Source organism: Tasmannia lanceolata, unplaced genomic scaffold (assembly GCF_043159265.1).
Source record: "Tasmannia lanceolata isolate RefF3 unplaced genomic scaffold, GAP_Taslan_0.1 ptg000023l, whole genome shotgun sequence".
Lineage (NCBI taxonomy): Eukaryota > Viridiplantae > Streptophyta > Magnoliopsida > Canellales > Winteraceae > Tasmannia > Tasmannia lanceolata.
This window is the reverse complement of record NW_027518700.1, coordinates 2484824-2512430: the sequence shown is the minus strand read 5'-3', so window position 1 is coordinate 2512430 and position 27607 is coordinate 2484824. Positions and strand designations below refer to the sequence as shown.

At 37.3% G+C, this 27607-nt stretch overlaps 1 protein-coding gene across 4 annotated transcripts; it reads right to left on the bottom strand.

The window, feature by feature from the left end:
* Nucleotides 1-1200: 1200 nt before the first annotated feature.
* On the bottom strand, nucleotides 1201-26951 carry LOC143856084 (ARM repeat superfamily protein). 4 transcript variants are annotated; one of them, XM_077366136.1, is made up of 33 exons: nucleotides 26588-26951; nucleotides 26192-26253; nucleotides 25605-25697; nucleotides 24608-24779; nucleotides 24369-24484; nucleotides 24155-24241; nucleotides 23928-24044; nucleotides 23738-23801; nucleotides 23477-23619; nucleotides 19356-19403; nucleotides 19168-19236; nucleotides 18690-18765; nucleotides 17531-17661; nucleotides 16355-16414; nucleotides 16093-16162; nucleotides 15930-15994; nucleotides 15783-15844; nucleotides 15447-15570; nucleotides 15307-15364; nucleotides 14814-14926; nucleotides 10604-10681; nucleotides 10459-10521; nucleotides 10203-10298; nucleotides 9994-10103; nucleotides 8780-8969; nucleotides 7200-7314; nucleotides 5079-5191; nucleotides 4925-5002; nucleotides 2204-2269; nucleotides 1987-2115; nucleotides 1816-1872; nucleotides 1643-1723; nucleotides 1201-1541 (listed from the first exon to the last, which is right to left on the bottom strand). In XM_077366136.1, the coding sequence occupies exons 1-33, from the start codon at nucleotides 26709-26711 to the stop codon at nucleotides 1491-1493; spliced, it is 3081 nt and encodes a 1026-aa protein (XP_077222251.1). In that variant the 5' UTR covers nucleotides 26712-26951; the 3' UTR covers nucleotides 1201-1490. The 4 variants fall into 4 exon arrangements, with proteins under 4 accessions (XP_077222251.1, XP_077222247.1, XP_077222249.1 ...); XM_077366132.1 differs by having other exon boundaries at nucleotides 15927-15994; nucleotides 25605-26253; nucleotides 26588-26949; XM_077366134.1 differs by having other exon boundaries at nucleotides 15927-15994; nucleotides 24608-24775; nucleotides 25605-26253; nucleotides 26588-26949.
* Between the last annotated feature and the right edge of the window lie 656 nt (nucleotides 26952-27607).

Sequence of the window (27607 nt, the reverse complement as noted above, 5' to 3'; positions counted from 1 at the left end):
AATCTAAACTGGTCAATGTTAATTTTTCTAAATATATGGAGTGATTGATCTTGCTATTGGCTAAAGCATTTTAAATATCCAATAAAAAGGGAAATAATATTTACGCCCCTTTTATCACCAGGGACACCCATTTGCCAGTGTACTTTGCAATCAAAGCCATTGGATTTTTCTAACACGAAGTACATTAGCCCCTTTTTTGCCATTGATACACTAACGCCGGGTGTCCCTAGTGATCGAAAGGGGCGTAAATATCACTTCCCAAATAAAAATTATAGTGCGATAGAAGGCTATTATTAGGTAATAAATATCATGATTATCAATATATCATCATAAAATTAAAAATCTACAAGATATTAACAAAAAAGGGTTTTCTGCACTTTTTTTTTTATTGTGTTCCTCGCCTTATTCAAATACCTACTAAGATCTTGTAGCTAATCTTCTGACCTGTTTAAAAGAAACTGAAAAATTCCCACAGTCCTCAATCTCATCAACCCAATGCACAAATCTCCAAGTATGGGGATGACTCAAGCATTCGTCTAGTAACATGGTGTCTCATTCCACTAATACTTACTAAGATCTTAGTATGTAAAAGTCTATAATGCGTATCAAATTTCACCTACTATTTTGAAAAAATAACATGGTGTCTCATTCCACTAATACTTCCTAAGATCTTAGCATGTAAAGTCTTTAATGTACTTCAAATTTCACCAACTATGTTGGAAAAATAACATGGTTTCCTAATATTTGAACATGATTTTAAGGCCAATAATCAACATTAAGTCATCTTTTAAACATTACACTACATATAATTGGACTATAAAATTTTGATGGAGAAAAACCCAAAATGTGCAATTCACATTCTTTAAAAAACACTTTAATAGAACTTTTTACCATTGAAAATAGGAGTCCTTGGGACTATTTCCAAGCACAAAATCCCAGATAATCTGTTCCAACACTAGATTGATACTGATATTTAAAAATAAGGAAAATGATATATGCACCCCCTCTTTTCTTCCCAGGTTCACCGCCTTGTGCGAAAAGAGTAAACATAAATACAGTGGTGGATGGTGGCCCGGGAAGAAAAGGAGAGAATACACTTCCCTAAAAATAATCCAAAAAAATATGATTTTACAGGGGCTTCTGTATTAGAGAAGGTAGATTAAAACCATGTTTGGTCTATTAAGATTTCCATGGCTGGTCTATAAAATGAACAGTAAATCTCATGGGTGCCTTGTGTACAGGACCCTCGTTATGGGGAAAGAAATAAATCCGCAGTGTACGCTTAGCCCGGTACTATGGAAACAAAATTGTAGAAATAATACAGAGAACAAAGTACACTTGCGGAAGAACCGGATGGCAGCAAGGGCACAAAAACAATGGTTTCGCTTTACAACTCAACAGCCTTTAACACACCACACAAAGGCAGGTTTGAAAAGAATTGAATTACACATAAAAAATGATTTGGAGAGAGAAAAATAATAGTGACAGGCTCACTGCTTCAGAACTGTTTGTATGGCGTTACGTTGCGCCGGTGTCAAACTCTGCAATTTCAAAAAATTCCATTCATGAGACAATGAAATGAGAATACCAGAAAGATAGAATACATAGACAGGCTAAACAAAAAGGAGTTAAAAGAGTATACATGGCAAAGATGATCAAACACTGCTCTGTTGCCATTAGAAAACTTTGCAAAGAAATCCAAAAGATACTTCGCCAGATTAATCTGCAATATAGGATATAAAATGTTTAGAGGGGAAACCTAAACTATATCTCACATAGGAATGTAAGTAGTTGATTTTATTGTTTAGGGCAGACCTCATTAATAGGATCACTCCCTTTTAAGAAGTCATCTCCATAATTCTCATCTTCACTCTGTAAATTGATAAACAGAACAAAAGCAAGAAGCAAGTGATGGTGTTAGTCGTTCTAAAGGGAGAATGGCATTTCACAATGAAACAAATGAAACAAATTGTCCATTTTAGGGACCTCATTCAAAGCATTTGCCATGGCATCTAGATGCTCAATTGTAGGTCTGGCATTTGAGGAACCCATTGAATATAGAATTTTGTTGTGAGGGTCGGTATCAGTGTCATGAACTTCTTCCCAGTCGCTATCCTGCACCATCAATTGGCGTGAAGGAAACTGATTTTTCATCCCAATATCTCAAGTTAGGCAGACAAAAAGGTACAATGATATGGACTACCTCATCATTGTCATCCAAATCTTGCTCTTGGATTTCAATTAACATGTCCGCCACTAATGCAAGGATCTGTAAGACCCAAACCAACAAGAAAGGTTTAGAGAAACTAATGATATAACACACACTAACACACACACACACACACACACACACACACATATATATATATGAGAAAACGGTTTCTACACACTAGCTTAAAATACTTTGGAGGCCCACATTGTTTGGGTGATCCAAACCATTCATTTGATTGGGCCTCACATAGATAGGGTGTCTACAAAAAATCAGTTCCATAGGATCATCCTAACCCTTCGAACCGTGGAGGCAAATAATGGACAGATTTGTGAAGGTTTATACACGTCCATTTTACCTCCACAAATCGTAGGGTTGGGATGATCCTATGGAGCTGATTTTTTATGGACGCCCTATCTATGTGAGGGCCAATCAAATGAATGGTTTGGATCACCCAAACAATATGCCCTCCACTGTATTTTAAGCTAGTGTGTAGATAACTTGTCTACACATGTGCGTAGAAACCATTTCCTCTCTCTCTCTCTCTCTCTCTCTCTCTCTCTATATATATATATATATATATATATATATATATATATATATATATATATATATATATAATTCAAGTCATCGATCTGGCCAAATATTTGTACAAAACGGTGTTTCAGGGATTTTTTATGCTTCAGTTAAATCAAGCTCGAAAACCCAAAAAGAACAGATGTTAAGAAATTGAGTCAAGGAGCGTTTTAAATTTTGCAACAAATGTTCAGATATTGAGCATTAGCCAACTAGCCATAAGATTATAATCCAAAACTGAGTGGACCAGAAGATTTCCTTCTTTTGGATAACAGTATAGTTGCCAGCAAGGTTTTAAATTTCGGTTTCGGTTTTGATTTCGGTCACCATGGAAATGGAAACGTTTCGGTTTCAGTTGGAAATTTTGGTGGAAATCCTGTAAAATAAACATATGAAAATGATAGAATTTAATGATGAAACTTCCGGAGATGATAGAATAAGCACACAAACACACTTAGAAACCATCATATATGCAAGTCAACCATCTATAATGGTTTAAAAACATCAAACACCTAATGACATGCACCGTCGGCATCTCTGACAATTTAGTACTTACCAAATTTCATATGTAATTCATATAAATATTTATAAATAATGCATGCAACACATTTTTCATGCAATTTGTATAAATATAATTATATATACAAATACTATACTTACTATTTCAGTTTATGAATTTCGGTTGTTTCGGTGTGAATGGAAACGGAAACATTTCGGTCTTTTTGTGTCGGTTTCGGTGGAAATTTAAAGCCTTCCTCTCCCCTGTATATGTTCACTGTTTGGATGCCCCAACAGTGGCTTCACTATCTCTATCCCACACTGGAACATTCCCCAGTATGGGTAAATTTTATCATTATCAAACAGGATTGGATGACGATGGAATGTGGGCCATCAACAGTCACAGTGTGAGCTTGACCGAATGATAATAAGATTCAACCCTAACAAAGTTTCTCTATTGAGTGTTTTCTCAGATCAAAACAAATAGATCCCCTAGGGACAGGCACTATATGACAGCCCACCCACAAGCAAACAAAACTGGGAACAGCTACAAGCTCCCGAATTAAATTTCTGGTATGGCATTAGGTTTAAGTCATTTTTTTTAAATAGGAGCATAACTTCATTCAAAATATACACATAAATTATAAAATACATGCACAATGGAATTTGTACTCGTATTATTATCTTCTACTACCATTGTCCCTTGTACTCAATCAACTGGAGAATCTAAAGTACTATTCCTAATTTTTAATGTCAAATTAACACTACCAAATCTACTATTCTCAACTATTTGTCGAGTAGCAAATCAAAATAACTATACAATTAAATCAATAAAATAATATTATCTTCATCAGTTTTTACAAGCAAAAAATTCAAAGGATTACAAAATTAAGTTGAAGAAAGAAAAAAGTCAAAGAAAATTGGTTTCTTTAAATACAGAAACGGTTATTTGAAAACAGGGGAAAGAGTTTTTGGAAAGTAGGAAACGGTTTGCTGAAATTTTGGATGTGTTTCATTAGTATTTTCAGGAAACAGGTTCGGGTACGGGTTTTTTAAGAAACAGAAATGGGCAGAGCATACCAAAAAGAGTTTCCACGCGTAAGTCTCCTTCCAAGGATGCAATCAAGGCCCTACTATGAAACATTAAAACCCTATTATACAACCCCTCACAAAACATAGGGTCATTACAGCAGGAGGTCCAGGAAATTTTGGTGCAAATTTTGGCTGCAGATTTTTGAGAGAGTTAATAAAGGCCTCAGTGGGAACTTCACTGAAGGTAAGTTCCAGTGATTTCTTCTCATCAGAGTACGTTTCACAGGAAACAGTTTTTGTATTTCTTAGGAAACAAAAGCGAAGGGCAAGTTTCTGTACTGACTTCCCTCCCTCCATACCCACATTTCCATCCTCCAATGCCCACTGTTCGCAATTTTTTCATCTTTCAATTCCTTTGGTTTCCTAGCTTTCTCCTATAATTCACGCATTTCCCCATCATTTCCAAGAGATTTCACCAAAATTAGGGAAACCGAATGGAAATGTTTCCAGATATTTCTCTTTCCCATCCTAATGCACATCCTGCAACTATAAGATTAGAGTGTTTTTTGAGTCTGTTGGTTCATAAAAATATCGTTATTCAAAATATACCTTTGCAGGAAGCGGCATCACAGTCCATTGATCAGGAACTAGTTTAGCTATTGAACGAGTGGTTATACCTGCAGTGGTCTGAATATGCAGACAAGGTAAGTTCAAAGGATTTCTGTGAATTTCCACTAGTTGAAGAGAAGTAGTAATGGTGAACCTTAATGATATGTCCTTGCACATGAATTTTTGCCAATTCTACATGTTGCGTGGAGAGCAATAGAGCCAAAGCAGTTGTCGTAACTTTTATCTGGTAAGCTCCCTGAATTTCCCCTGCACTCAAATGACAATAGGATAGTACTCCCATAAATAACAAAATTAATAATTTTCCTCTACACGTCAAGAAAGAGACATGCTATTGGAACACCTCACACCTTAATAACTAATCAATCCCCATTAACACAAGAAACAAAACAGAAGATAAAGCATAGATAACATTACTAATGACCCAAAATCTAGTTGATGATACAAAAGGGTAAAAGGATAAACAGATAAAGCCATCAACAACAGCAGAATTCTACCTTTTCTTTTTCTGTCTTTGGAAAGTGGTGTGTGCGGGTTGTGTGGACTGGTATATTAGGTTTACTTAACTATTCTTAATCAACCGCTGTTGTAAAAGAAAATCAACAACAAATGTGCAAGTTATAGTGAATGCAGTTCCAATGAAACGCTGACAACGGATTCAAGCTAATTCAAATATCTCAGAAAATAACAAAAGGTCTCAGAAAATAACAAAAGCTTTAGAGGTGATGAAGGCTTGCAACAAAGACTAGCCCACAGTACACATATTACCAATAGACATGTAGTGTCCAAGGGTCATTGCAAGGTTTTAAATTTTGGTTTTGGTCAGCACGGAAATGAAAACATTTTGGCTTAGGTTGCAAATTTCAGTGGAAATCTTGTAAAATCACGAAAACATATGCAAAATATGAAATTTTGAGATGAAACTTCGAAACACTTGAATAAGTACAAATACACACTTAGAAACCATCGGGTAAGCAAGAAAGCCATTCAAAATGGCGCAATCACATCCAACAGGTAGTGCCATGCGTTGTCACACATGTCTCGGACAGAAAAGTTAATAAAGAAGTACAATGTGATTACGTATAAGAAAGTACAACGGCTAGTAATCCCTCCAAGGACCCCAACTCTATGTCAATACCATAAAGAATTACGAGGTGGTATTGGTCCCATGCCGATCTGACATCCTATGCATAAGATATTCTTACTTTGTTGTGCAGTCCAATAATGTAGCCTACCAACTATCATTCTTCTCATCAATAAAATGAAATGAAATGTAAAGTAGAATGACTTACAAAAAAACATTTCCCCTTTCTATGCTTTTTGTCAGAGACTCATCATTTATATGATGCTAGGTTTTGAAATATGAAATTCTAGTGACTCTTCACATTAACATGAAAAGTGGGCCCCACCTTTGGTTCAACTAGGATGGATCCACAAAGTATGTTGACAAAGATGAAAAATCTTAAATGTTTTTCTACCATTCCAATTGGTATTGGCACCAACATCCAAATGGAAATTTATCTATAAATTCAACGAGTTAAAGAAAAGATGGTGACAATGATGGCAACGACAAGTTTTTGCCTGAAACTTTCGGTTGAAATTTCGACCATTTCAATCGAATTTCGGTCATTTCGACCATTTCGGTCAAGTTTTTATCGAAATTTTGATAGAAATAATGGAGTTGAAGGAATCCATTGAGATTTCGTTTCAGTGGAGATGGAAATGGAAACATTTCGATCTTTTCGTGTCAGTTTCGGTGGAAATTTAAAACCATGGTCATATGTTTGACAGCAGCCAAAACAACCAAAAAAATCAGGAAATGTAATTAGGATTGCAAACATGTGAGGACAACACAACTATAAGAAGCCACATGCTTGACTGAGCACAAAGGAGTGGGAATGCCTATACAAATAGACGTGTTGAGACTCCGTTGGGTGGGTCAAATTAAGTGGATGCATGGAAACTGGCATCGGTGATAGCACACAGCTATGTTGCTATTTTTTTGTTTTTCCTTATTATTATTTGCTTCCCCCTGTCAATTGGCCACCTGATTCTGACACTTCAGGACACAAACATGAGCACACAAAGCAATTAAACAATGAAAGATCACAATTAAGAGTAAAATTTATAATCAAGTTGAGCGCATTTATCTCCAGTAAACTTCTGCAAATGTGCCAAGGTAAAAAACTGCCATATTGTGGTGTAATACGACAACAGCAAGAAGTATTCGACTCAAATTTGTAAACTGAATCCTTACCTTGGTGTTTGACCCATTCTGACATCACATAAGAAAGCGAATTTTCATGCCCTTCAGCAGGCACCGTGATGAGCAAGTCAACAAATTGTCCAACATTCGGGGCACTGAGATGAACCTAGATGCAACAAGAACAAAGAACAAAGAACAAATGAAAATACTGATATATTGGTACAAAAATTATAGGGAGATGATATCCCCCCCCCCCCCCCCCCGCATTACGTGCAAACCCCCCTTATAACCTGATTTGACATGAAAAGTGGGCAACTTTATGTCAAATCACGTTATAAGGGGGGTGTGCAAGTACAGCAGGGGGAGTGAAAATATCATCACCCAAATTATAATAGCAGAGCAACCAATAAAAATAGAAAAATTAAAGCTCCATTAATTGTGAATAACAACTATAGACATGTTATGAGATTTACATAGAGTAGTGCATGGCCCATCCTACGGTTCAGCCTGTAGATCTACCAATCTCTAAACTGCACCTACGAAGACTTTTTTAAAAGTTATAGCAACTTATAAGCTGCATCCCTATAATCTATAGAGTAAGTTGTGTTCCAGTGCCACAAATTATCAGAGTTTGCTCTAATTAAAGACCCACAATCAGTGGACTAAGCATGGTACTTCGGTTGCCCAGTATAAAATTTTGTTTACCCACTCAGTGCTACTTCTAACATGCCATTTGTGCGCCAAGCCAAATAGCAAAAGATCCAAAGAATGATCACTCTAAATTCAAGTGTTTACTTTCGGTTAGGACAACTGGTATCTTTCTTAGAGCATCTTTATAAATATCCTATTAAAAAAATTCTCTGACGACTAGTATCCTATTTTCAGTAGTATGATGGCTTATGTCCAGCTCTATGCATTTGCTTCCCAATCCCCAATTTCAAAGCACTAACCCAACAAGCATGCCATAGTCAAAATAATATAGTTGAATTAATTCCAAGTGTGACTGTGTGAGAGCTATATCCATGAAATAAATTGATTAACTGAAAGACTAATCACATAATCTTCTAATAATTAACTTCTAAGTATCAATTTAAAAGCTATACCCATTAATTCAGTTATCTGATTTTAGCATCATGCCTGATTAATTTTGTCAACAAATTTTCACGCCCGCAAGCTCTATAACCTTCTTCATGTATTGTGCATATGTAACAATACATGAAACTAAATTACTCTCTCGCCCAAACAGGCACATGCAGCAAAAATGGATAAAAAATAGTAAGTGAACACATGTTCGCATCATTCGATTTTGTGTATTCTGCCCTCCATTTGCCTTCTACAGCACTATAGTTTTATCAATCAAGGAGATATTGCAACATCAATGTAAACACTACCAAAGCAGTCATACAGAAAAGTTCATAAATAGACAAAAAAAACTGGAAAATATTGGTAAATCAACATCCAAAGAAATGGTAGGAATTACTCCAACGTGGTATATAAAAGCCAAAATTCAGAAAAATCAGTGAATGAAAGTTGTGAATAGTGACAAATCTTTAGAACATTTTGCAAGCTGGCCCCAGAGAAACTTTGAGTTACCCTCCCACAATTGAAAACGGTTAAAAATAAAACATTACCAGTCGAGCAAGGATAAGTAGCAGTGAACTTTTCAACTCTGGCATTTGACAAGACTGCATACGCTTAACAAGAGCAGCAACGAGATCTCGAATGTGATGTGCCATTTGTGAAGGTAAATGTAAAATAAGCTGCAGAATGTAGGTGCCAACAAAAAGTGATCCTGAGCTCTCCATATTAGGGTCCAGAAGCCTGCAGGTAGATTGCTCGAGATTTAGCACCTAAAACCACCAGGTATATGCAGAGCCAGCATATAAATGTGAAATCAGGTCTAGAAAAAATTCAGGAAGTTCTATTACAGCCAACATAAGACATTTAAGACCACTTTCATATATGACATAACAGTACGTATACAAAGATAACAAGACACTGAAAAAAATCAATAATAATCGCACACAGAAAAATACGATCAGACTGCATCTCCGTAGGTGGTCAAAGGATAAGTACAAGAAACGAGACAAGAAAGTTCTCTTGTTGAAAGTACTATGCCAAAAGTTCAAATAAATGAGAGAATGGCAACCAATCAGATCAAAATTGGGAAAAATTGGAGAGGAAAGGGTGCTGAAGTAGCCGTTCACTTCAATGGGCATACTATACTGGTGAAAATCCCTCGTCTCTTACAAGTTGAATAAGAACAGAGGGGACAAAATGAGTTTCCAGGAGATGACAATGAAATCCATGGTTTTATTCCCATAATTATGATGAGACCTTAAGCAAGAAGAAAATTTACAAGATTTCGCCGAAATTTTACCTAAAATCAAACTGTTACATTATTTTGCCAAAATTTCGGCAAATTTCCACCGAAATTGCCAAAATTACCTAAATTTCTACCGAAATCTGGTAAAATACCAAAATTATTTCCCCAAATTTTACATGATTTCGGCCAAAATTTCGGTTTCGGCAGCCAACACCGAAACCGAAATTTTAAACCTTCCCACTGCTTAAAAGCACATTGACATGCCCGAGTCTACTCGGTTTTACCTTGGTGAGTTCTTGTCTAAGTACAAGTTTTTAAAAACCCGTTAGACCTACCCTCCATACATGTTCATGCAGCAATTGGCAAGGAAAATGCTACATCAGGCACAAACGGTAGGTGGGGAAGAAAGAGAAGCAATCACACCGCATCTCTATTGCATTACATAGACTACAATGGTTTTTAAGCATATGAAAAAAATCGCATATTAGGATACAAGATTAGCAAGTTACTAAAACCTACCTTGAAGCTGCACTGAGAAGACTTTTCATTGTAAACCCTGGATCACCACCCCAATCAAGCAACTCTTGTTTTCCTGCCAACACAAATGCTGCCAAACATTCTGTTGCATTCTGGCAGAAGCACAGAGTATATAACAAAGTAAAAAATAGCAAAAAATAAAACAAAAAAGATAAAAATAAAAATATGTAGTTATATTATAAGAAGCCAACCTGCATCTCACTATGATCATCACTTTGGAGGATTATCTGGACAGCATGATTGAAGCAAACGTCATACATTATTTTCACAATATCAATAGGAGCATTCTGCAATATAGTGCACAAGAAATGGCATTAGTATAACCCCCAACTGGTGACAGTGTTATAATGTCATGTGAATGAATGCTGATGTAATTCAATTGAAACTTAGAAAGTAAAACCTTCAAAAAGAAAAATATCATTACAGACCCCCAGCTAGAGAGCATACCTTCAATAGCATAGTCAAGAGATCCAATGATGCGGCAGCTAATCCAGTAGGCTGCTGCTGGGGCTGATACATGCCAACAAGATGTAACCCATAGAATATAATTGCCAAGATTTGTAACAATGTAACTTTATTCAGGATGGCTTACTTTTTCAAGTATAGGTCCAATATAAGGTAAAATGCGAGAAATGAGAGGCCGCATACATCCAGGAGCATATTTTATTGCCTGAAAAGATAGGAAGGAACAACATTGTTAGACAGATGATCCGTACAGTTGATTCAGGCACTAGCCCTTCGGATCACAAGTACTGGGTGAAAATTTGCAGACTGCTTATGATGTACTTCAGTGCTTCAAATAGGTCCAAAACATTAAAAACAGCAGCCTCTTAAAAAGTGAGCTGTTTTTTATCAAATATCGAGTGGTAACGCCCACACGGAAATTGATGGTCAGGCACCACATAAAAACTCTTTGATGAGAAATAAAAAGGACTATTGAAAATTCGAGTGATTTTCTATTGAATTGCTTCCAGTTCACCCTTTCATTTGGCATAGTAATTGCTTCTCATGCTGATCAAACATGGTAGATTTGCAGCTTATTTCGATTCTAAAAACTTCAGTAGAACATTCAACACATTTTATCAATTTAAGACAACCAAAATTGTACATCAGTTTGGTAGTCAGCTGATAATAAAATGCCCAAGAAAACAATCACAAATGAGGATAAACATTTAAAAGGCTCGTTTGTATACACTTATAAATCAAGTCAGTATGCAACTGGAAGGACTGTAATCTAGCAAATATAATACCATCAATGACCTTCTCCTTTTTTTCTTTCGAGAGGTACCTCATGAGCTTTCAGGCAGATATGAATAGAAAATTCAGAATAAAGTATAATTCAGGGTTGGTCTATAGGATTAGTCTTTAAGGTTGGTCTTTAGTACCTTGGAGGAAAAAAGGAAAAATCCTATGGAATGTGTCATTCTTGGCTACTATTTGGGTGATTTGGAAAGAGAGGAATGGCAGAGTTTTTAAAGGGACTTCAAAAAGCCCTACTTTTCTCTTTATCAAAGTAGTAGTCTTGACAATTTAATGGGCGAAATCTCTCCAATGTTTCAATTTTGTATCCGCCTAAGACCTTTGGGAAGGTTGGAGAGAAGTGTGTCGTAGTGTGGACGATAAGCAAAAAATTGTCCAAGAGTGGGTCCCCCCTGAGCCGGTTATTTAAAGCTTAATTCCAATGGATCTAGCATGAGGAATCCTGGTCCGGCTGGGATCGGCAGAGTCCTTAGAAACGATCTTGGGAGGTGACGTGGGCCTTTGTGGGTCCCATAGGGGAGGCGAATGCTACGGAAGCTGAGGTGCGGGCTGTCCACCAATGATTAATGTTATTGGAGAGAGATCGTCTAGATAATGTGGTTGTAGAAGGAGACTCCATGAATCTCATTCAGTAGCTCAAAGGTTCTCAAAAGCACCCTTGGCAATTTGATAGGTTATTCGACAAATGCACGATTGGGTGGCTTCCTCTTCTGTTGTGTGTCAGCATGTTCGTCGGTCTGCCAACAAGGTGGCGGATAGTCTAGCTAGGGAAGGGGTTTCTAAAGAAGCCTTGGTTTTGTTCGAGTCCTTCCGCCCTGATTTCTTTTTGCCATTATAGAGATTATCTTTTATCTATTATGTATTCTGTATCTCTTGTATTTGACCATATCAATCTTTTTGCCATAAAATTTGGCTATCATGCAAAAAAATAAATAAATAATAAAGTCCTAATTTAGATCAGAAAAAAAACGTCTAAAGTAGATTGATAATCAAGAATAAACATAGATTAACTGGAAATGAGAATGCCTGATGCTTGAAACGTAGGTAAATTGGCATTTTTTTTTTGTTGAAAAATGACATATATTATAAATCATATGAGAATTACAGAGGTTAGGGACCATAAGTCACTTTCTGATTTACAACGTATGGGATCCAGGGGATCACCACTCAGCCTTAAGAAAAACCAAAAATTCCTTGAGTCACTTCAGCATCATCCCTTCCATCAAGTTAGATCATTCTAAAGCTATCATCATCCAAAAAACAAAATACCTCCATTCCAAGAACCCTGGAAAAAAAAAAAAAAAAAAAAAAAACTTTCAAAACCTTAGTATATACTTGTCAAAACCTATACAACCTTCTCTTAAAAATCTTGAATAAGTTCCCCTTAAGATGAGCATTTTTGTAAGCCCGACAGAAGTCGTTCAATCTCATACGCAAAGACCTCCTCGTCGACACTAATAGCCGAGAGTTCCTCAGCGTTTGATCATAGCCTCCAACTTCTGAATCCCGACTCCTTATCTCTTTCCCATCGTAGAAGCTTCAAATTCTTTTCAGCCACCAAAACCTTGGTAAAGATGGGGTGTTTATGCATAGGTGAGTGAGTTTCTTTAATATTGCGCGACCCAGTTACACTAAAAAATACTTCCGGCCTCTTGTTAGCCGCCTTTTTAAAGAGCTTCAATTGTCTCTTCAAGAAGTCCCTAATGACTTCTCTAGGCGTTGGCGATAATTTGGAAGCCAACTCTTCATTGTAGACCATCACCTTTATCCTGCTCAAAGTTTCCTCCATCTCGATTAAGTCCACAGTCCGTTTCCTCTTCCGACTCAACACCATAGTACTTGAGGAAGAGGACCGGGCTAAGGAAGTATCATTAAAATTTTCCATCTGGTATTCTTGTATGTTTTCTTTTCATCTACTCTTACTATTTGCAAGGGAAGCGACGAGACGAGAAAGGTGGCTATTCCTACTTTTTTTATTCACCGCCTCAAACTGACCACTGACCAAGGACCAGGTGTCCATACTCACACTCATTGTGGCGAAAAATCTCATCCTGCCATAAATGGGCATTAATGGCGTCGTATTACTCATTGCCATCCAACCCAACTCGAGGAGACCTTTTCGACTTCCCATGATATTAAAGTCATCAAAAATTGAATACTTTAATCAAAATATTTTAAAATGCCTCAAGTGCTTATCCCAAAACGGAAAACTCAATTCTTCCTTTCTTTAAATAAAGGTGATCATTCCTCCGTGTAGCACCATCTCAATAGTACCAATATCAGAGTAAAAAAATATTAAATGTAACCTTCCTCGATGCAATCCCCAATCCCAAGCACCATAAAAAACTCCCAAGCCAGGGGCTAGGGAGACCCCAGATAACCTTCATCCGCAAGCGGCACATGCCTTGGGTAGCTGGGAGGCCCACCCATAGCTCACAAGGGTCGTGGCAATATTTTTCTTTATGTTCTTCAGCCCTGAAGTAAGCTTCTTGGAAGCATCCGATTTTTTTATAGATAATTTTCCACAAGGGTACCCCCCATGACGGCCGGACACTTCCACTTCGGATCTTTGCTTCCATGCAAAGCCAGGTTTCAGCTTTCGAGATCTGGAGTTTAACCCTAAAGATGCCCAGGTAAAAGATAGCCCAGAAGTCCCAGGTTTAGTGACTCCCAAAGCTTTCCTTGGCTTCGCAACCCTACCCTTCCGGATCAATATATGTGCAAAACTAGTACGCCTAGCACGCCTAGGTGATTGTTTAGGATGAAGACCCTTCAACCTGAAACCTTCTTTAGTGGGACCCGATATAGTGGTTAAAGGGCATTCTTGTCCAGATTGTTTTTTTTTAATGATCCCAAAGCACATCCTTCAAGCACAGAATGAAACAGAGGGGGGGAAGGAAATTCACCCTGTAGATTTCCTGACACTTCAACTGAGCAATGAATTTTGAAATTCGAATTCAAAGGAGAGGGCCCCAAAGGATCAACGGCCCTTAGCCTCTTTTTTCCATGCATATCAGATGTCATGGCACTGTAAAATGTGACCGGAACACTTAACCTTGTATTAGTATATGTGTGTACTATTATAAAGGGAACATTATTCATTAATCTCTATTATTTACTCATACTATGTTTTTTATGAGTAAATAAGCTGGGAAACCTGGGATTGAACCTCCGACCGCCATGTTGAAGAACGAAGCCTTGACCATTGAGCTAGAGGCCCAATCCCTACTCATACTATGTTGCCCCCATTGTAAGTAAACATGGTGATTGTTTGAAATATAGATTAGAGGAAGGCAAGTTAAAATCACTCAGTGCCATACAGTTATTAAGATGGCATTTCATAACATATGAAAAACTAATATGTACACTGTACACAAAAGTGCACATACTTCAACAAATACATTATGTATGTAAACAACACGCATAGATTGTGAATGTATGAATCTGCACAGGTAGTAAGGGATATTTGTATGTACAATGCCCATATGGAAAATACAAGAACGCAATCACATACCATTTGCATATGCACCCTAAATCCTTACCTCCAAAACCTCAACAATATCAACACAGATGAATGGATCCGAAACATGCTCTACCCACATGTTAAGAATAATGGGGGAGATAATTTGCTCTACAGATGCTGATACTTCTTGACCTAAGATTCAGCAAGCAGTGTATCAGAAGATATATTTTTATTAGAAACATAGGAAAAAAAACATAGAAGAACTCAGTAGCTTATTTCAACAATCATGATCTAGAATCGATCAAAACCAAGGTTTTAAATTTCGGCCGAAATACTGAAATTTCGAAATTTCGGATTTCAGTTGGGACCGACACCGAAACCACCTAAATCTGAAATTTCGGGAAGAAGTAATTTTAAAAAAATTTCGGCCGAAATTAACAAAATTTCGGCACAATAATGAAATTTGCTTCTTCTTTTTTTACCGAATTTCGGCCGAAATTTCGGTTTCGGCTATGTCCGAAACCAAAACCAAAATTTTAAATCTTGCTCAAAACTACTATCCTGAAACGAACCTGCCTTAACTGCTGCTTGCAATGCTTCCAGTACCAGATGTAGCGTTTCATCGGAAGCCTGTGAAGCACAATTATTGCACCCGTTAAATTTTACTTAAATCTAATTAGGTAAGGAAAGTTTTAAGAAAGAGATACATTACCTGCTTCAGAAGATCTGTTAGTGACGAAAGCAAGCTCAATATCTGAGACTGAAGAATACTTTGGTTTGATTCTGGTAAGAGATGGGATATGACCCGACAGGCACCTACTTTTACTGGCGGGGGCCTGTTGACATGACAATCCATTCACACCAATCACTTTCTTGTTGCTTAGGCCCTGTTCTTTTGGGATTGTGGCAGCCAATTGTGATTATTGGACTCAAAATTAATGTAATTTTGATTCAAATAATCACAATTGGCTGCTATAATAGGCTGCAACAATCTCAAACGAACAGGGCCTTGATACCAAATGTCTTCATAGGGAGAGGCAGTGCTTACACATTTACGGCAATTGCCTTAATAGAAGCACAGAGAAACTGCTCAAGAACTTCCTGACGGATCTGCAGAGATGCCATGAATCTTAGTTATACAGCGCACAAAATGATGTCAAGATATGAAAGAAGAACAGGAAAAGATGCTAGCTACCACAGATGAAAGCTTGGAAACTGCCGAAAATGCCCGGGCATGAAGAAAGGGATATTCATGCACCCCTGCACATTATAATGGTACCAGACAGTTAATCTGGGGATCAACAATTTATCTGAGAAAAAAAAATTATCTGAAAACCTGCAGGAAATACAAATGCCACCTGTCCCTGCAATTTCAATGAGCATTTGCTCTAGAAAGCTTCCTAGAATGACTTTGCTGGATTCTGGAAACTGTAAAATGTAACTAATTTACATTAATACCCATCCAAATTACCAATGAAAAAAAATGCATTATTGGACTCACAGAGAAATCCCATGTCATAGAAAACTAATACAGGCTTCAGTGAAATTTAATAACAAGGAATAAAAATTTACATCATGATAGAAATGAAAAATTATCAATAAAAAAGAAAGAAATCATACCAGTCCGTCAGACAATGATTCGGAGAGAGAAAACAATGCAAAAATGACTGCTTCCCGCAACTGCAACAATGAAAATTTTGCAATTGAAACAAAGTAGCTTAAATAAGACAACATAAGTGAGATAACAGCGGCAAAGTAAGATGGGTTTACCCATTGCTCTGTTTGGTTGCTTGAAGTTGGGTGGGAGATTAGTAGAAGTAGTCAAAGGGGAGAAGACAAGCATTGAAGATTGGGAGAAGAAATGCGAAGATTGGTACGGTGGTGTTTGGTTATGCAGCAATCCGCGAGAAGATTAGCGGAAGATGTAAGGTAACATTACCAAAATGAAGGGTGGAAGAGAGAGAAAGGAAAGAGAAGGAAAGGGAGAACAGAGAATAAGACAAGAACTTCTTGCGATCCCAAATTCCACCAAAATGGTGAAATTTGGGGAGAAGATTATGGGAGGAACATCTCCGCCACGTAGGCGCCACCTAGGATAAAAAGCAATAATGATGTCTAGAAGTTGTCTAGTGGTCAAAGGTCTAAATGACAACCAAACATGCTTTGGGGAGATCTTTGGAAGAACCAAATCAATGGCCTATTTCAGTTCATGTAGATTTTTGATAAACAAACTATCACTTTATCTCATTCTAGTGACTGTTAAGGTGGTGTTGTACATGCTGTAGCTTATTACTAGATTAGGAAAAAAAGTATTCATTGTACTTAATAATCAATACTAGATTTCATTGTACTAAAAAATCAATGCTAGAGCTAGATTAACCAATGTTAGATTTATGTTTAGGAGAATTAAAATTATTTACCTCAAATACATAAATATAACCTAATTGGGTTATTCAATGGGATTAACCAATATATTTTCAATTTCTCTCTCTTCTTTGCGTCCTAATCAACATTACCATGAAGATTAACAGGCTAATAACCTATGAACCTCTACCAAAGCATTGCCAAAGGCAAGGTAATCATTTATCCAGCTCGCTACTCTAGCATTGGAGTAAACTGTATGATTGTAGTGCTTTGGAAACCTTTTTTTTTAAATTGGAATGTCTGTTTAGAAACAATACAAAACAGACTTATAGTGTACTAGCAACAATCAAACTAAGGGAACCTCGAACTCAGCAGAACAGAGAAATCAAATTAGATCATTTGGGGAAAAAAAATTTAATCTAGTATACTCACTCTCCACCAATCTGTGGAGCCAGCAATTTTCGCTTGACAAGATTCATTAAATCGCTTTTGAGCAGCTTCTATTATTGCATCAACTCCTTCAGCACCATAAGCAGTAACCACCTCTTCTAGTAACAAAATCCCTGAAGGTAATTCCATTTATAGATGACATAAGAGTTAAAAAAAGATTATACAGCCATCCAAAGCAAGCTCCAAAAGCATGAAATGTCGAGAGTGAATTCAACATGAGATCCAAATCGTCACACGAGATCTCACAGCTTATTAAGTCCTAGGAAACATGTGCAATAAAAAAATTTGTAGAACCAGCTACCAAAACCAATACATGTCTGAGTCTCTGACACGATACAAGAGTGTTTGAAGCACTAATGCAACAAAGCATCAAACCATACGGCAAGCATGGAAGCTAGAACCTATGCAATTAATTAGAAATTGTAGTTTGAGAAAGATGAACCAAAGGCTAGTAAACTAAGAGTCATGAAATGTCTAGAAAGGGCTTGCTTTGAATTCCAACATGCAGATGCCTTGAAGACTAGACCAAAAAATTACATAAGTTGCCAACAATGAGATGAATTTTCTCATATCAAGAAATAAAAAGATCACTAATAGAAACTAAGAGGCTGTTTGAATGTATGGAATTTTTTCCATGGAAAATTAATTTTCCAGCATTTGATAAACTTATTTTCCATGGAATTTTTTTCCAAATTCGAAAAAATTCAAGGAAAGTTGAAAACCTACTAGAGCCTGGAATTATTTTCCATGAAATAATACTGTGTAAAAAAAATTCCATAAAATTTTCCCAAGATCCAAAGACCACCTAAGAAATGTAAAATAGACGTATATAGCGAAGAAAAAAAATAACCTTATCATGAAACAAAACTAAAAGCAAGGGGAAGGAACGATTCTATCGAAGACATTAGCATGCCCTTGATATGACTACTTTAGGCCAACTACGTAATGATAAAGAAAAAAGATCAACTAACAGGAAATAAGGTTCAAGCATTAATATTCCCAAGAAATGGCCAATTACTGCAGGAAAATATCTGAATTATGTCCAAATGGGCCACCATATTCCTGTGTCACAAAGATACCCAGATCTGTATTATATGAACTAAGCAACACCAACATGTGATATGGTCTAGAAGCTTCTAACCTGAGACCCTGCAACTATACGTAGCATCATCCTCATCAGCAACATACTGGTTAGCATCTAATGACCAAGTATGGACCTATATGAAAATCACAAAGGTAAAATTAAAATCAGAACTTTTAAGAAAAAAAGATCTATTAGATTTAAATACTTATGAAGAATACTCATAGATATTTGCACATAAAAACTAATCCATGAAATTATGAAATACATATCGAAGATGCGGCCATGTTTACAACTGGATGAATTATGAGAAATGATCTACACATATATGGTAAAGAAGGGTCGAATTTATAAACAACCAAATATACGTTCTTTGACCAAAAACTTGATCCAAGATTAGCATTCCTACCTAATCATAACTATCGATTAGGTAAGATAAATCCTATAAATCTATCATTAAAAAAAAAGATCCTATAAATCACAAACTGCACATTGTGCAACTACTCATCAAACAAGAATAAAGAACTATTTAGCGTACCTGTTCCTCTGTCATCTGCAGAAAAGCAATAGTATAATACACCAGCTCTTTAAAGTTCCCGCCGATGACCTAGAACAACCATATTTTAAAACATGAAATTAATTTACAAACATAAATAACAGAACTCTTCATAAAGTTATGAAAAGAAAGAGAGACAATGCAGGTAGCGACAATGCAGGTAGCCTTACCTTTACCAATCTGGGGTTGCCCACGATTGTCAATAAAAACTCAAATAACTGTACATTAGAGATAATATGTGAGAAATTTCTTATCTGAATGCCAGAAAAATTAAGCATTAAAACCAACAAAAATATGAAATTACTAGAGTTTGTCAATGGTATCTTTCAATCAATATCCAAGGCTCCACGATACCAATAGAGGATCAATGACTTCCAGGATGTAATGAACATTTTTAGAAATTAAAAATGATGAACTCAGATGTTACATCACAATTTCAAGTAGATAAAATATAAGATTGGAGCAAATAGTGATCATAATTGGGGTGATCGTGTTGCAGACCACAAGATAATTCCGACAAGAAAAGCATAGTTAATTACTTGATTTATATAGTATAGCGCTTTGAAATTCCTTCTCAAATCCATGAGACTCGTTAGAGAAACAAACAAACTTCCTACACAACAATGCAATGGCTAAAAAATGTTCAGATTTGAAAGAGGATGAGCCTAAATGCAACAAACAAACCAAATATCTCACAATGCTAACTTACTTTCGTACAGTGCGGGATATATGGCAACGGAAATGCTACAATGCAGAGGATGGAGTAGGGTATTTGGATGATAAAAAAAATACAATGTTTCCAAAAGATTTACAGTATGGAGTGTATTTTCAAAAGATTTAAAGGATGGCTTGTTTTTCTGGAATATTTTTCAGGATTTGCTGGAATTTGGAGAAGTTCCAAAGGAAAAATAGATCATATCGCCTCTTTAATACAACAAGGGACCGGTACACACCATGAACAAGCCCGACAATGGCTAACGAGAGGTAAACAGGGACTGTTGTACATGAATCAATCCCATAGAACCAAAAAATTTATGTTCAGCATACATCAAAATGTTATGCACATTTCACCACTATATTCGGCACCATTTATGTACTCCAATGTATCAAAAAATGGCTTTAAGACGGGAAATAAAGGGTTGTATAATCTCCAGACAGACAACATCCACTGATGCTAATAAAAAATAGGCCCATACATTAACTTATAAATAATGATCTGAAAGGGAAAAAACTCAAATGATTATCTTCCAAACTGTCAATCGATAAACAGCAAATCTGTATTTTCAGATATCTTTTATCGATTACTCTTAAAGCATCTCATACACCTTTAAAACAGTCCAAATATAACAAGATTGAGAAAAATCGGATCCTACCAACCAGTAATAAATCCTATTAACCTGGATTAGATTTGATCCTTATTGATAAAATCGGCAATGAAAAAAATCTTCACATGGTGGTACTGGTAGATTTGATTTCCACGCGTTGCTCGGAGATGTGCACAGCAGATCTAATCCCTTTGGCAAGTTGATATAGGTTAGAGAGATCAAACTATGAGAAAGGAGGAAGGAGGAGGAGAAAGAGTAGAGAAAGGAATTGAGAAAAGGAAAATAGAGGAGAATACGAAATGAGTCGTGAGGTTGTGAGAAGCACAACCCATGACCTTCTTTTATTCATATCGTGGAAAAAGGGAAAACTTCATTTAAAGCAAAAAGGGAGGAGGACCCATTTAACGTAAATGGGCCCCACTCCATCATATTTAATATTTAATGCAGGGGGGCCATTTAACGTAAATGGGCTCCACTCCCATTACATCATATTTAATATTTAGCGCAAGGGGGTACCCATGAATGTAAATGGGCACCACCCCTATAATAATTTTATCGCAATAGCTAGATGGAACTATATTTCAAAAATATATTTTTTAATGTTAAAAATTTTTATTAGATGAAATAGTTGGGGAAAGCCCCACAACCGAGGTGGTCTGGAAAACAAGAGATAAAACAGACAGTAGCTAAAGGAAAAACGCATCGGTCCTCATGGGGGAAGAAAATCAAAGATCTTCAAGGCCGCTCTACTAACTCCCGCTCTGAAAAGTCTATCTGCATCGCATTTCGCTAATCTATAGATGTGCCCAAACAAAATTTGGGACTCTGCCACTTGCTCCTGAATCTTGTCGACTTGTCAACCATATCGGCAAATCTCCAAGGGTGGGGCTAGCTACCATCTATCTATCTAATTACATTAAGCAAATCTCCCTCTCCAATCAAGCTGGTTAAATCCACCTCCTTTGTATGTCTTATAACTTGCAGGACCGCTCTCAATATTACCTCATTTTTTTCCTAATGGGGCAAGAAAAAGTCCACCCAGTCAATCCCTGATCATCCCTAAGAATTCCTCCAACATCGATTGGCCCCAGATTACTTAGGATTGAGTCATCAAAGTTGAGCTTCAAGAACGCTTACTCAAGAGGAGACCAACAAGAAGATGGAATCTGCTTCGACTCCCTTGGAAAACAAACCTTTCTCTAACAGCTCCAAAGATCAGAACTCGAGATGAACTGGAAAACGGAGAGGATTTTAACCAAGGCAATCGTAAGCGAGATGGATTTTCTATACAAATAACCTGAATCGTGGCCAGTACCACGACTCTCCACATCTCGTGGCAATCTAAAGACTATCATTTCTTTCCTTCCAAATAACCCGAATCGTGGCCAGTAGCACGACTCTCCACAAGATCCTCCCCCTACTCCAGGGGTCGAAAGACCAAGAAGCGAGAAGATCAATTATTTGAGCCTTGAACACCAACGACAACCCGGATCTCTCTCTCTCTCTCTCTCTCTCCAAGAAGCGAGAAGATCAATTATTTGAGCCTTGAACACCCACGACAACCCGGATCTCTCTCTCTCTCTCTCTCTCTCTCTCTCTCTCTCTCTCTCTCTCTCTCTCTAAAAAGTGACCATGTATTCATACCATAAAATATACATGGGGACCAGCAGTCCCTCTAGAAATTGCATAGTATGATGATCCCAAAAGAAAAAATATAAAAGACTGTATACAAACTTCCTCCAATATCTCGCAGAACTCCATCAACATCTGAACTTTCCTTGCATATCAATTTTTCCAGCAACCTTCCACTATGCCTTCCTAAGACATCCAACAGCAGAATCACCAACCCGGATCTCTTTAGAATGAGGCTCCATACCTCCTTGGCCAACCTACAATGAAGACAAAAGTGATCCACCGTTTTGCTTGCCCCTATACACAGGGCAAAGTGGTCAATAACTAACATCTTGTGATATCGCAGATGATCCACCATCTGAAATATTTCAAAGATAACTTGAAGACAATTTGTCTTTTTTTAAGCCAGTTGCTAATTTGTCAAAGTAATTTATTTATTTTTCAATTGAGGGGAATTGATGTTGTCCCAACCTAATACCCAAGAAGGGGAGTCTTAGCCAAGAAAATGGAAAGAAGAGGGGTTGAACAAGACCCTTATTGCGATTATGATGTTGCCAGCCCAACACCTAACTAGTATGTCAGCATAACGGCTTATTTCTGATCTTTATTTGGATTTTTATGAATTTTAGAAAGTCTCAATTTGATTTAGGGACTAATTTTAGGTTTCATTTTTGTATTTTTAAGTGTAGCTAGAATATGAATTATATTAAAAGTCTTTTGGATATGTTTTAAACTTGGAAAGTGTCTAGGAACAGAAATCCTTAGTTTGAGACGATTTTGAGGTCACAATAGGAGAAGTATTTGGTTCACATAAGGGTTAGTTTGACTGGTCTCATAATATCATGAAAAATGAAAGTTACGTGAGTAGTTATGCCTCTCCCTCTTTTGGGTCTGTTTTAAATTGGATTAGTCACATGATGTGCTCGATTTTGTTTTGGGTTTGAATTTAAGTTGAAAATTGTGATCATTATTCTATTTCTGTTTCGGCAGAAACTATAAATGCAAATGTCCTCAGTGTTTGAGTCATAAAGAGCATCACAGATTCACAATAGTAAGGGAAGGTCACAGGATTTAGTCCCATGTTGTCAAGTTTTGGTCTGCCTAAACCGTGTGTATGTATAAATATATGCATACATATGATTGATATATATATATATATATATATATATATATATATATATATATATATATATAGAGAGAGAGAGAGAGAGAGTAAAGATGAACATGGGATTTTTAAAACATGTTCCACTCTTATTCTGGATAACCAATGACATAGTAATAGATATGGAATAGAACCATTGTCGTTAACCCCCATTGCCAGTAGCTGTGTATACCTGTATAGCAAATGACTCAAGGCTTCTTTCTGCACCATCTGAATCAACTCTTCCTGAATACGGATCATCTATACCCTGAATTGATGATAACTGATATACTTCTAGACAAGATACAAATGTCTGCCACAAAGGTCCCAGGGTGACTGGAAAAATATAGGATATCAATAGGATCATTTTTGAAGTAGCACAGAAACATCAATGAGCCCATCTAGAAACTAAGAAAAATGCACGTCATATTTTTTATGAGTGAGGTACATTTACCAGAAAGCTCGGCTTCTGTAAGGCTTGGAAAAACCACAACAAACTGGATCAAACACTTCAATACCTGAGGATGGAAGAATCAGAATCTGAAACAATGTATGCCCAAATTTTCTATTATTCTATTCTTCATATCCAAAACTTCTGTGTGTTTCGATGAAAGATTTCTGCAAACCAGACGAGAGAAACCTACCTCCATCTTGATGCTCCAGTCATCAGGATCTTCAGACTTCACGGAAGGTTGTAAAACAACTGAGAACTGTTCCATCCACAATTTAAGCATTGGCATCATCAATCCGTTGATTTCTGCCTGAACCAACAGAGCTAGGTCAGTCAACAAAACTCGAATCACATTCCAAAAGGTACAGAAATCCAATCATATTGAAGAATTATGGCCCAAGAATTATGGCCCAATGATACCTTATATATGCCACTCATTACACCTAGCATGGAAGTGCAGGAGTAAAGTATAGAAAGAGCTTTTGTCCGCAAAGGTTTTTCATATATCTGGGGAATGAAATCCAGTAGCAAAGGGATGAGATACTAACACAATTAAGCAGTCATACCATTCAAACAGCCAAAATTTTCTTGTACAAAATAAGCAAAACAAAGGTAATAAAGCATACACACTAACATGTGGAGATGATATTATTCTATATAGGCACGGGAATAAAACAGGCACTAATGTTGGCATCAACTTATCGTCCAAATCACCAGAAATAAGAGCCAAGCATCTTAGAGCTCCACGAACTGCAAAAAATGGGACAATGATATGGCTATTTTATACGCAGACAAATTACAGGATAGGCTCGACAAAATAAGCAGAATGAATACAATATGTGTAAGATATATTTAAAGAGCCTATGACTTCACCTCCGTACATATTGGTTTGGTCACCGATCAGCTTCAAGAGTAATGGCAGTAAGTCGGGCCAATTCTCTGGCCAATCATATTGTGCAATGGATGCAATAGCCATGCCAACTGCTGTGCAGATTTTTCCATGAGGATCATCCAAAGCCAGGAGCAGAAGGTCACGTATAACTGCCTAACATTGTAACTTCGAAAGAATAAGTGCAAACACCATAAGGATGACATTTAAAATAAAATTCAAAAAATCATGGCATTCGAACAAACAAAAATTGAAGTCTGAGGTACAAGCGTCCACTTTTATTCACTATTTTTCAATCAGATGAGGGTAGATTAGAGGTGGATGGAGATTCATTAAGCATGACATCACGGGCCCAAGGGGGATAATTTGGCACCACAGAGGCTGGCCAGATTTATTGATGGAACATCAGAGTTATGTGGGGAATGGGAGATCTTTTTTGGCATAATTTCGAGGAGTGCAACCTTGCCGATAAGTTGGCTAAGTTAGGAAGCATCAAGAGACCAGTGCTTCAAAACGCGGATGCGGCGGAACGCCCCCAAAGAAAATCCTAGTCGACTCAGCACGATGCGGTCGAGTACTCAGTTGACCCAGCTGAGTACTCGGTTGACATGGCCATAATTTGGTAAAGACAAAGGAGTTTTTATTGGCTCTGTAGGGCAAAATGCGGAGCGTGACGAAGGTGAAAAGGAGTTGACTCGGGGAGTCCACGATGAGGCGGGAGAGTATTAAAACTATGATCAAGACAACATGTGTATACTGGGCATCTTCTGCACAGTGATCTCTCTTTTAAATCTTTTTATGCTGTTTTAATAAATCTTGTTATCTTTCATCAAAAATAATTAATACCCTTGGATAGTACAAGACGGTTGAACAAAGTTCAACAGTTGAGTGCTATTATGTTTCAAATACAGTGTCACCCATGCAGATCACTACTCAAAATTCAGGTGCAGATGTATAAGGACTAAAGAATATAGAATGGACCTTTTCCGTGGTTGACACAACAGGATGTATAAAATTCTCTTCATCTTCCTGCCAATGTTGTTTAACAAACTGCTTTAGTATGACAGCTGCAAGGTAAAAAAATGTTAAGTCTCACAAGCCATCATACTTTTGCAACCCTAGCTTACCTACCTACCTCACACAAATACACGCACACAAGATTTTAAATTTCAGCTGATACGAAATTCTTTACCGTCTCAAACAAAAACAAAAAAAAACTGATACGAAATTCACGTGGAATCGTTTTTTACCAGATTCGGCAAAATTTCGGCCTGCTAAACCGAAATTTCGTTTCTTGCCTTTTTTTCAAGATTTCCACCAAAATTTTATGGATTTCCACTGAATTTTAGGATTTTACAAGATTTTCACTTAATTTTACAAGATTTCAGCTGAAATTTCTACCGAAACCGATGCCGAAACCGAAATTTAAAACCTAGCACGCCCACACACACACACACACACGCGCACACAAGATTTCCACAGCATATACCAATTAGTCAATAACAGAGTAATATGTGAGTTCAGGTAATTGTTCTTCGAAAATAGATAAATGTAATCATTCAGGATATCTGGCGCAACCCAAATGGAAGCTCCTTGTTAACTGTGACCTTCGATAATGCAACTCCAAAACCTTCAGAAAAAAAAACACACCATGTTGGCATTAGTACATACAACTATTTAACAGACATCATAACAGAAGATAATGAGTATATGACCAGAAAGCATTTCTTTGAAATTATATCCGTCGATGTTCTCAAATGAGAAGCGTCAAGCATTGAAAAAATGAATAAGATAGGACGCAAAGTAATACTAAGTCACGAAACCGATCCATAACGCATATGATTAATGAGAATTGAGAAATTTCAACCTAATCGGACAAGAAAATGATCAAGAAAAACAGAACCGCAATCCAAGAAAAGAAACCTAAAGAGGCAAAAAAAAAAAAAAAAAACAATTTACAAAACCTGGCTGCAAAGATGCCTGATGAAGCGATGTTTCTGCGAAGGATCGGATCTCGTGATTGGTGTCGAGTGTTGCGGTCAAGCAGTTGAGCAGCCATTGCTGATCTTGATCAACAGGAATGGCCATCTAAAGCCCTAATGCAAGAGAAGAAAAGCTTTAATAAAGCTCGAACAAGATCAACAAAATAGAACTGAAGGAAGAAAAACCCAAACTAAACCCTAACTTCCCGGTTTATGAGGGTTTCCAACGGGGCAGAATGGAAGAAACAGGGTTTCCCGCTTTGGGTAGGAGCTCGGGTTGGAATAAGAGAGAGCTTTAAATTAGGGTTTATATAGGACGCGTGGGAGACATGGCTTTTTGGCGCCCTGTGGAGTCCCGGGGTTTTTAAAGGGTCTATTTTAACATGCGCTGGGTGCGTATCCGATTAAGCTGCACGCCTACAAGTGGGTGCAACTTGGGTCGGGTTCAACCCGATTTTGGCTTGGGTTGGATTAGCATTTTCTCATGTTAGGTTGGGTTAGGGTTGGGAAAAGCCAGCCCGATTTAATTTCGGGCTGGGTTATGGTTGAGGCCTTGCAACCCGATCCGACCGGAACCTGACCTCTATCCTCTAGTTTTCTCATGTTTTTTTAGGATTATGCTTTTTTTTCCTTGTATTTTTCTATTTGGCTCGAGATGAACCTGACTTAACCCGACCCGATTTGGAGGCGGGTTGGGTTAGGGTTGACCATCTTCAACCTGAGGAGAGGGTTGGGTTAGGGTTGGCCTCAACCCGACCCTAGTTGCACCCCTACCTACAAATGCTTTTGCTGAGTTTTTTAGACGGTCAGTCATAATTTACGCTGGGTGCGTAGTTGATTAAGCTGCGCTCCTACAAGTACTGCGCTTTAGGCACGTGCTTCTCTACTCGAGTGGTCTTTATGATACACGTGGAGATCTCGCTCTAATTAGGGCGATGATAAATTCGCACCCCATGTAGGATAATTCGCACCATTTAAACTTTAAAGGAGGGCCCGTATGCG

Excerpts from the sequence above, each read along its gene's own strand:
- LOC143856084 (XM_077366136.1), bottom strand. The coding sequence starts at position 26,711 with ATGGCCATTCCTGTTGATCAAGATCAGCAATGGCTGCTCAACTGCTTG. Across the intron at positions 14,927-15,306 it reads GCAAGCAGCAGTTAAGGCAG|GTCAAGAAGTATCAGCATCT; the intron begins GTTCGTTTCAGG and ends GCTGAATCTTAG. Across the intron at positions 10,104-10,202 it reads ATGATCATAGTGAGATGCAG|AATGCAACAGAATGTTTGGC; the intron begins GTTGGCTTCTTA and ends TGCTTCTGCCAG.